Genomic DNA, 9,940 nt, shown 5'->3' with positions numbered 1-9,940 from the left:
TCCCATCAATAACTGAGCACATTTGCGGATTATTGGCGGAGACGGATTCTTTTCTTGCATTTTATTGCTTATAAATAGGTCTTCAACACATACGTGCCGGCACGCAGCAGAGCCTACAAGACAGCGCGACTTAGCCTTTAGAGATTTGTCAAATGGCTGTGCGCTTGTAAAGTTTTAATTGGCCCCTGTCTGCTTCTCCTTGTTTGACCTATACAGATATGAATTCCGTCTAGTTCTACAGCCAAAACAATCGTCTGGGAAAAAGGTTTTTTTTTTTGTGTTCCCTTCCACCACGGGGCTAATTGACGTTCGTCTTTCTCAGAATTAAAGGCGCAGCCGTTACAGAAGATAGTTATTATCCACGTTTTGGGTAGGAGGCTTGAAAGGTGTTCTGCAGTTTTCCCTTTTTGTAATTTGGAAATGACATGTTTTATGCCGTTATGACTGGACTGGGGACAAAGCGTCTGGAGCGCGGATAGCATTGTTATTTATCAGCGTGCGACAAACACGGCTGTATGTGACGTCAGAAGGGGGCAGACAATTATTTCTGTGTGACATTTGTGGCTGTGCTGCTGCTGCAAGACGCTGGGAAATGGATGTTTTTGACATTAACGGCGTTAATGTGGACATTAGCAAGAGTCATGTGGATAATTGATTTCCCCTTAATCCTGACAGTTGTCTGTATTCCCCAGCCACCCCCCCCCACCAGTTCTCTCAAGCCCATTCCACAAGTCCTTTCCAGCCTTATCCCCCCTCCTGTATCTATCCTGCCACAACCCCTGTATTTCTCCTGCTGCACCTCTCCTTGTGCCTCTCCAGTCCACTTGTGTCTCTCCAGCTCCCTCCAAACCTCATTCTTGAGCCACCGTCACCTTCTTTTGTGTCTTCTGGCTGCTCCTGTGTCTACTCCGTTTCATGACATAAGTTTATTTCTTCGTCCGCCAATGCCAGAGGATGAAATAACTGGGGTCCCTGGACACCCTACTGTTCACAGGAGTAGCAAAGGTTGGAAACTTAATATATCGGAATCTCAGGGCCCCTTGTCACCCCCCCCCCCCCCCCTCATGCCCATGTCAAGTGCATCACATGCACAGTTGACTAAATCTTGTGAGATGCGTCAGAATTTGGACTTGCTTGTGTTTAAAAGCAGCCACTGATGTTTCCATGCTACAGTTCTATCTCTTTCTCCACCAGGGGGAGCCCCTAAGCAGTTATCCTTTCCATCCTGATCTCCCCAATATCTGTCTTACAGGAACATCTCTGATGCTACACTGTCCATCCTGAAAGGAGAGACCGTTCCACTTGATGTACTGCAAATAAAGGTAGGTGGCCAGTAGAGGGGACTTTGTGGTGCTTTGTCCCATGACTACTTGCAGTTACCTTGTCTGCTGCTTCTTTGCTCCCCATCCTGCTCCGCTCTGTCCTGCTTACCCCCTAACCTGTTCACGTACCCCAGTTCCTACTGAGCATAGATGCTGGAGATGGGATGGACCTTACGGAATGCGTATATATCTTCCCTGTCACATGGACACACAAAGACGCTAGGGGTCTTTAATCGCAAAAGCCAATTAACTTACCGTATGTTTTTGGGAGTGCAGCAGAAATCCAGAGATTAGAAACCCACACAACCACAGGGATGACACACAAACTGAACACAGCGCTTTGTTTGGGAATTGAAATCATGACTTCGGCAATGTGAGGCAGCAATGCAAACCATTATGCCAGCCATGCTGCCCAGAACTTATGGCCCGTCCTGTACCTCTTGCCTATCTGCCTAGGCATGATTGACAACACTTGGACACAAGGCATCTGTGTCATGTGACAGATTCCTAGTTCATATCACAAAATGGCGGCTTCGACTGCAACAGGCCCACTGGGACGGGGGACATTCGTACTGTACGTTCTTTATCCCATTCCGCTGTTGAAGTCCAGTGTCTCCCCCAAACCCATCCCCTCCTTTGCATTACTGCTTGAGCAAGGAGTAATGTAACGAGTTACGGGTATTAGCCGGTTGAGATACTTTGTAATTGTAAATTGACTTAAATAAGTGCGTTTTACCGTTCAGCTCAACCTTTCGTTCTAATTCAATGTATATAATAGCACTTTTATTGATCTAGACAACGGTGAGTAAAATCTCCTAAGGGAATCATCGCATTAGGTAAAATAAAGGTTATGCAACCAATAACACTAATCGCATCGCTGGCCAGAGCCGTGGGCCGTTATCACTTATTTATGGAGAGTTACGTATTTTCCTGCCTGTTATCTTCAACGTCTATTCCTTCCCCGATGTTCTTTCAGGGAGAGAACGAGCAGCCTGTGTTCGCCGTGAGCAGCCTGAGATGGGGAAGTTACAGAGACGCCGCTGCAAAGTCCACCAAGTAAGTTAGCGTACATGAGTGTACCGATAGCTGCATGGATGTGACAGCACTGCGACTGCTCCAAGTACACAGATACATACTTGTGCGCTTTCTAGTGGGATTACCTATTCTAGATACTGTGTAGGACAGTCTGGCTGATTAAAAAATTACGTCATATTTTAGATCTGTGCAAGCAGACTCATTATCCCCATCTTAAGCTTACTAAAGTCTCTAAAAAAGTAAGAGGTTATGTTGCCCATAGCAACCAATCGGATTCTGTTCATCATTTTCTAGGATGCAGTAGAGAAATGATAGACATGATTTGATTGGTTGCTATGGCTTTGGCCAATAGAGTGTGCGTGTGGCCATCAGTATAACCTAGGTGGAGTCTTCAGGGTAAGTAAGAGTTTTTTTTTTTTTTTTAGAAGCGAGAGATGTTGCCCATAGCAACTAGTTCAGATTCTACTTATAATTTATCTAGCACATTCTAGAGGATAATTGCCAAATCCACTTTCGTGGTCGATGAATGCGAATAGTAACCCATGGCGATCGCAGAGAACTCTGCGATGGTTCCACCGGCTGTGCTTCGATAAACATACAAAATAATACACACAAAACTTGCGTTGACCGTTTGATCCTATCGACTGTTTGTACCTGTCGATCGTTCCCACGATCTACCTTTTTGTACCCGCGGATCCTAACGCACGGTGACCATATGGGGTTGACTTAATGACGGTGTAGATCTTCTATACCACACCCTGAAATACATGCCCGGTCCCTTTTAACATCGCTCGTAATTAGGTCATGTGTCGGGCACCGGCCTGGGACTGCAGCATGGTGCAGACTGGTCCGTAGTATGAACCGGGGGCTTCCCACCATTGTGTAACAGGAGCACATAATAGACGGCTCTGTAGTAAATATATTATTACATCTAATGCCATTGTCCAGTAACAGACGCCTGTAAGTGTTCCCTCTTTGTCAATCACAATCTTCCTTTTACAGATATTGGTATTTGGGGCCGTTGAAGACGAGAGCCGCTCATTTGTTCAGCACACTTAAGGTACCATCTGGGCTCTGTTATCTAGGACATCGCTCCCCGTCGCCTTATAAAACATTGCAGCCACAGAACTAGCCGGCGGTTACACGGCTGCAGTGTATTAACCCCCGAGTACGACTTCCGTCAGCAATTCAACGTTCTCTTGATTTTGATTGCATAGAGTTAATGATGCCAAATCACGCAGCGCCTCCATTTACATTCAGATATCACCAGATACGTTGTGGGGAGTCGTATGGGGGTTCATCAAATCTAGAATTACATTTCTTAATAATAATAATAATAAACCTTCTGTAGTAACGAGCCGTAGTGCGCCATTTGGAGATGTGCAGTAGGGAGTATTGGCGCTCGGAGGAGAGAGATTGTAGTCGCTGTGCTGGCACAGTCACAGCGCTGCGGTAAGAAGCCCATAGGCTTCTGCAAGGAATCGCCAGCTTTTCCCGGTGACTCCCTCTGCAGCGCTGACACTGCGGAGGGGCAACAGAGAATACAAATGTGGTAAAAACCCAGATAACAGGGTTTTTACCGCATTTCTGCTTTAGAGAATCCCGCCCTTTGACTGTGTCCATGTCAACTATGTTGACATTCAGGACAAAAAAAGTGAAAAACTGTTGACCTTTTCACTGTCATCCTTCTCATTGCCGACCTAATACTTGTGTTGCCTTTCCAACCCTGTCGAACTTAGCCATATCCCAATTCCTGTGTCGACATAGAGAGCCACACCCCTGTGGACTGAAGCAAAAAGCTGTACATTAACATCGGACAGTATATCATTAGGTAATTGTCATAGTTTGGCGTAAATGGAATATTTGGTTCTTCCTTCGTTAATTGTTACCCATGGGATAGATTTTGGTCACATACTAAATCTTCTCATTGGCAGCAGTAACAACAGTGACCCCTGCAGGTGCTACAATAAACTACACCCAGGAGATGGCTGATGTCCCAAATATAACAGCCATTTTCCTGTGGCATAAAGGAGGGACTGCAGAGTGGGACTCCTAAATGTGTGGAGATTACGGACTTGTCTTATTACGTATCTGCTTATAAAGTTCACCCGCTGCCTTTATGTGTAGAAGACCTTAATTTCATTAGCGTAAAAGAAATGTTTTACATTTGTGCAAAGATATGTTTTACATTTGTGCATAGCTTACCAATTACTGATCAGACATGTGTTTCCCAGCAGCTCAGTTACAGCTTAAGCTCAGCGGAGCGTTGTGGTGTTCTTACAGTTCTATTCGGTCTATTTATTAACCTTGGAGAGAGATATTCAGAGCTGATCGCAGCGGCCAATGATTAGTTGCGCCGCCCCGCTCCTGTGAAAATCCGACTTGCAAATGAATGTGCTCGCCGTGCGAATATGTCCAAAATCCTCTGTAACAGGTTCACCATATCAAATGATTTTAACATGGGGCACAAGTCATCGCAAGCACCGCGTAGCCACAGACTCGCTCAGCAGGGATGCGACGGTGCAGCCTGTGCCGCATGACCTCTGAGCGTAACGCTGTGCAGAGCCGCGTGCTGGGTTTGGGAACAGCTGGGCAGCACCTGAGGCAGTGCTCCAACGCTGCCCGGCATTAGACTGCGCATGCGTAGTCTAGTCCTGAAATCCCGGGACCCCGCCGATCCGGATCCCGGGATTCAGAACTCACAGGTACAGTTGATCTCAGCTAAAGAAAATGTGATTATATTTTGGAATTCAGCGAGAGGGGGCGGTTCCGTTCTCCTTTACACGCTGAGGGATGATTCACCTGTTCATAGTTTCAATTACCAAAATGTAATTTAGAACCTGATATTATAGTGCGCTGACAGATCAGGGTGCAGAGCGCTGTAATTACAGCAGACAGAGGTGTATTCTGGGCTACATCGGTACTGTATATTTGAGATCTGCAAGGCTCCAGTCACTTGTGATGCACAGAATAATGTGGAGCTGTTAAACACCGTCACGTAGAATAGATAAAGACTGTTATTTCGCCTCTGTCGCTCTACTGAGCGCTGCACCTGTTCTCATCCTGCCCGGGGGCGTCTATTTTTAGGAGAACCTGATCTGCAGCATCAATGGGTATCTGATTATCCCTTTTTTGTTCTGACTGTGATACTACAGGAGTGGCCCCAGAGACATCAGGGCTCAATCGTGTACTTAGGCCCCACGGAGAAACCGCCCGAGGAGCCGGCGGTGAAGTCAGGACGCCCGTCTCTCCACGTCAGGATATACAGGAGGCTGGTCCAGTACTGGTACCCTCCGAAGCCTGGTACGTTTACCACTTATGGTCATGCACCACTAATGTTATCCTTTTTATATATCAGCAACCTATACAATTGTAGGACGTTATTCCGTATCATCAGCGGAGTAAAACGTTTATTGCGTGGAAAATCTGCTGACCGACCATTATTAATAAGCTACCGGCAGAATAGCCCATGTAGAAATTGTGTGTCTTACCTTGTATGTGGACATAGGTGAGCAGGACCGCGGTACTCCCATCTGTGGTGGAGCTGCTGTGCTAGGACTGATCCTGCCCTGATTCTCTGTTCCTCCATCGTTTGTTAGATGTATGTAACTGCAATAATCTGCCTGGTATTCCGCAGAGCTCCCTGTGGAGACACTGCCTGAGCCCTGGGAAGAGATTCCGCTCTCGGCGACTGAGCTGACCATTAGCACACAGAACCACCGGCCAGACCTCACGGTAAGGCAGCACAGATCATCAGCCATTAAACTTGTGCCTCCAAGGCTCCCCCTCCACCCGGCCCAAGGCAGCCATAAGAGTCACCGGAACCGATGTGCACTGCGCTGATCACCCTTGTTGTATGCTTTTGTGGCCTCCGCTATAGGGCCCCTTGGACTTCATGAGCATCTGCATCGAACCCGACACCATCAGCAAATCCGAGTTTATTAGTCTGGGGTGAGTCAGGTTTTTTTCTCATTCGCTCTCAGAGCATTTTAAATACTTTTATTGTATTGATATAAAAATAATAACACACAGGATATTACAGTGAGGGCGGGGCTGTGCTGCTCGATGGCCAATAGAGAGCCTGGATACAAGTACATAAAGGCATTAGAAATAAACAGCAATGTGTTGGTGGAATCTACAGGAGAATGTGTACAAGGCAGTCAGTCATTGGAAAGTGGGTGGATCAGTCTGCCTGAGTATTTTTCATCCCATACAGAGAGGATCCATTGTGGCTGCTTAGCATTAGATTGCACCATGTGTGGCCAGGACTTAGCATCTGCTGCAGATCTAATAGGGCGAGTAGTAAGTGTTGGCACACGAAAATACCTAAACAGTCTGAATCATATTTATGAGTTGTTAGGCGGAGTATATGTCCAGGCCATAAAATAGCTGTTATCGCTAGGCCTAAGGTAATGGTTGACAACATTTGGGGTGTGAGCTACTCGAGAAAATGAAAACGTGCTGGAGCGCTACTAAACAAAATAAAAATCGGGTAATTATTCACCGCTGTGGTAGTGTCAGTTGCTCCGCTGTCTCCCACCTGTGCATCTTTGCTGCTCCCAACCGCAGCCTCCTGTCTTCTCTGGGACACAGACATTGGATACCCTTACAGCTTCCCTGTTCTGAATTTCCGCCTTGTGGTGGAGTTCGGTCCCGATTTAGAGGCAGAACTGCACCCTTGAGAGCTGCCCAAATTATAAGTGCGCTACAGATTGGAGACCATTTGGCGTAATGCAGTGGGTATATGTTGAGGATTGTTTTATTTGGGAACTAAACCACTTCCATTTTCCTGCAGGACTGAGAAGATGCAAGACCCAGAGCAGTGCCCAAAGGATGCCCAGGTTATACATGCCAGTCGCTGTAACATACAGCTCCCAGAGGTAACCCCATTCCCCTGAGTGATACAGCAGTTCTCCCAGTACTTAGTGTAACACCTCAATGTCCCACAGAGACTGAGCGGAACGCTCACATCTATTGCTGTGAAATACACATTAATGTTGTCTGTGTGAAAGCTTCAGAGCTTATCGCTGTTGGGGCAAAACAGATGCTTCCAGATTATAAACAGCAGATCCAAAGGCAATATCTGTAATCGCTTCCACCAATTGCCTCTGCAAAAAGTGACCTTTATATAGACAATCTGTTACTGGCGGTGTAATCATCATAGAACAAGATGGCTGAGGTCATGCGACATAAATCCTGGGTGCTGTTATGATCTGGCCTATGATCCCATTGGTTGTCTTGTTTTTTTCAGGGAACAGAAGGACACTTTAGTATAGATTCTGAGGAATACGAGGTCATGTCTGCAGAGGTGACGCTCCTGCCACGAAAGCTGCGTTTCTTGTGTCACCCGGCCCAGAAAGAGCAATTTACCCAGAGTTCAGCAGCAAGCACATAGCACTGGGACAAAAGCCACCCGTTTCCATCACTGCGGTTGCTCCGGGAACCTGATCTGTGCAGATGGAGCACAGCCGTTTGTTGTGACCGTGCAATGTATTGTCCGTCCTGATCATTTTGTGGAATAGTCAGCTATATATATAAAAAAAAGTACAAACTGATAAAAAAAAAAACATTTCCACACAGGATTATAAATTGATGGTGGTAAGACTTGTACATTTCTTCCTCATGACTGAGGACCTCAACAAAATGGCCGCCTGAATGTCTTTTCCACACAGGATTATAAACTGATGGCGGTAAGACTTGTACATTTCTTCACCTCATGACTGAGGACCTCAACAAAATGGCCGCCTTAATGTCTTTTCACAAGAACTATTCCTTTGAGCAAAACTTATCAGTTTAACCAACATGGCTGCCCCCACAAGGAGCAGTTGGTGATCTGTGTGTACTTGTGATGTCGGATTGACTTAATAGCAACACTGCCGCCTACAGGTAGATCAAAATGAAAAATAAAATATCAAACTAAAATAAAGTGTGTGTGTCTCTTCTGGTGCAATGAAATGCAATGTTAAATGCTTATTATTTTAATAATAATGTTTTAAAACCAAATTACCATCCATAATGTAACCAGGACAGGATCTGCCACCATCTCAGGCATGGTGACCCTGATATAATGCAGGAGAGTAGGACATCGACTCAGGCAACATCAGGGCTGCAATTACTATTGTAATAATTATTGCTGACCGATAGTTTGATGAAGGTTTGGGATGATGAGGCCTCGGTTGGGTGTTTCTGATAAAATTGGGTGCGTTATCCGGTGTCACAATTGCGGCATCCTCAGCCAAGCTGGATGGAGCTTACTATGAAAACAAGGCAGAAAGTCCTAATTCCCCTTAGTGTGTAGCTCATACACTGGAAGAGCGCTAGCGTTATATTCATTTCTCGGTTCATCGTACACTACGGATACAAAATAATGGCAGCATGAGCAGGAAACATAAGGGTCTCAATCTTCTTTGATCAATACTCTAAAGCCAAACCATTGTAACATAGATCATTCCTCTGCTACCACTGGTGCATCCGGATAGATGACAGACAACAGGTCAATACACATATGATCAAAAGGTGAAACCAGACGGTAATGGCAGATATCTTGGTTTTTTTTTATTCTTTACCAACCACATAGATTCCGATTGGGAATGCCAAGTGAGGCATCCAGCCCAAAGTATGATTCTACGCTAATTAGAGGTCCAGATGTCAACCTAATATACCACACCCTACCACAGGGATATCATTTCTGCTGAAGTTAATGGTTGATGCAATAAAAAAAAAAAAAAAAACAACTTAAGGTGCATACACACTGGTGGATATATCCACCATTCGATTGAACAGCCAATATATTGCTGCACTATTGGCCAGTGTGTACCAGCGATCTATCTGAACAGCATAATTCATAAATATATTGCATTGGCTGCTCAACACGGCCCTATACATTAAGATATATTGGCACATCCGGGTGTGTGTACAGACTATCCACCAGCCCAGTTGCTGTTGGTGATCGACAACTCCGTGGGCGCATACAAATACACCTGCCCATTTGGATGTCAGTCCTGAGTCCTGTAGGAAACACACTGCCCAATCCATCTGTAAATAGATCTAGTGTGTACCCAGCATTACTCCACTACAGATTGAGGCTCTTCCCAAAATAAATACATACACATTGTCAGAATGTACCGGATCCATGATTTCCACGCTTCCTTTACACAGAACCCAGCGCAAGATTCCATGCACCTTATATGCAACTTGCAGGACACTTTCTCCCTATATAATGTGGAGGTAGAGAGCCGCACAGGAGAGATTATCCTCTTATTCCCGTCAGAATTGTTGTTAGTCACACTGGGATCAATTCAAATACATACAAAGCAAGTTGTCATAATGAAATGGGAATGTATCGAAACTCGACCCCCACGGACCCGATCTTGTACTTTATAATAAAATTTAAGTGCTGCATCTACTCGCAACCTCATGTACTTCACAGATAATACCCTTTCGGGATTAAAAACCACAAGTCCAACCAACATTCTCAAACACTGTTTCAGGCAATGCCGGGTTATGTCCTTGTTCCTTTGCACACAATCCAGGCAGTGATTATCACCTAGTGCCAATGATCCAGCACCCTGCTGCTCTTCGGA

At 45.5% G+C, this 9,940-nt stretch overlaps 1 protein-coding gene across 1 annotated transcript in view; it reads left to right on the top strand.

Annotated features, from left to right (window-relative positions):
* The window catches only part of AGK (acylglycerol kinase), a 23,724-nt gene extending 15,453 nt beyond the window's left edge, over positions 1 to 8,271 (top strand). Inside the window, exons 4-12 of the mRNA XM_083180089.1 lie at positions 303 to 370; positions 1,253 to 1,322; positions 2,299 to 2,378; positions 3,360 to 3,417; positions 5,513 to 5,660; positions 5,995 to 6,092; positions 6,238 to 6,308; positions 7,153 to 7,237; positions 7,609 to 8,271. Of these exons, the coding sequence (XP_083036215.1) occupies positions 303 to 370; positions 1,253 to 1,322; positions 2,299 to 2,378; positions 3,360 to 3,417; positions 5,513 to 5,660; positions 5,995 to 6,092; positions 6,238 to 6,308; positions 7,153 to 7,237; positions 7,609 to 7,752 (822 nt within the window). The 3' untranslated portion in view covers positions 7,753 to 8,271. The remainder of the gene's footprint in view (positions 1 to 302; positions 371 to 1,252; positions 1,323 to 2,298; positions 2,379 to 3,359; positions 3,418 to 5,512; positions 5,661 to 5,994; positions 6,093 to 6,237; positions 6,309 to 7,152; positions 7,238 to 7,608) is intronic.
* The last annotated feature ends 1,669 nt before the right edge of the window (positions 8,272 to 9,940 follow it).

This window comes from Crinia signifera, chromosome 4 (assembly GCF_055691185.1).
Source record: "Crinia signifera chromosome 4, ASM5569118v1, whole genome shotgun sequence".
Taxonomy (NCBI): Eukaryota; Metazoa; Chordata; class Amphibia; order Anura; family Myobatrachidae; genus Crinia; species Crinia signifera.
This window is presented reverse-complemented; position numbering and strand designations above follow the sequence as displayed.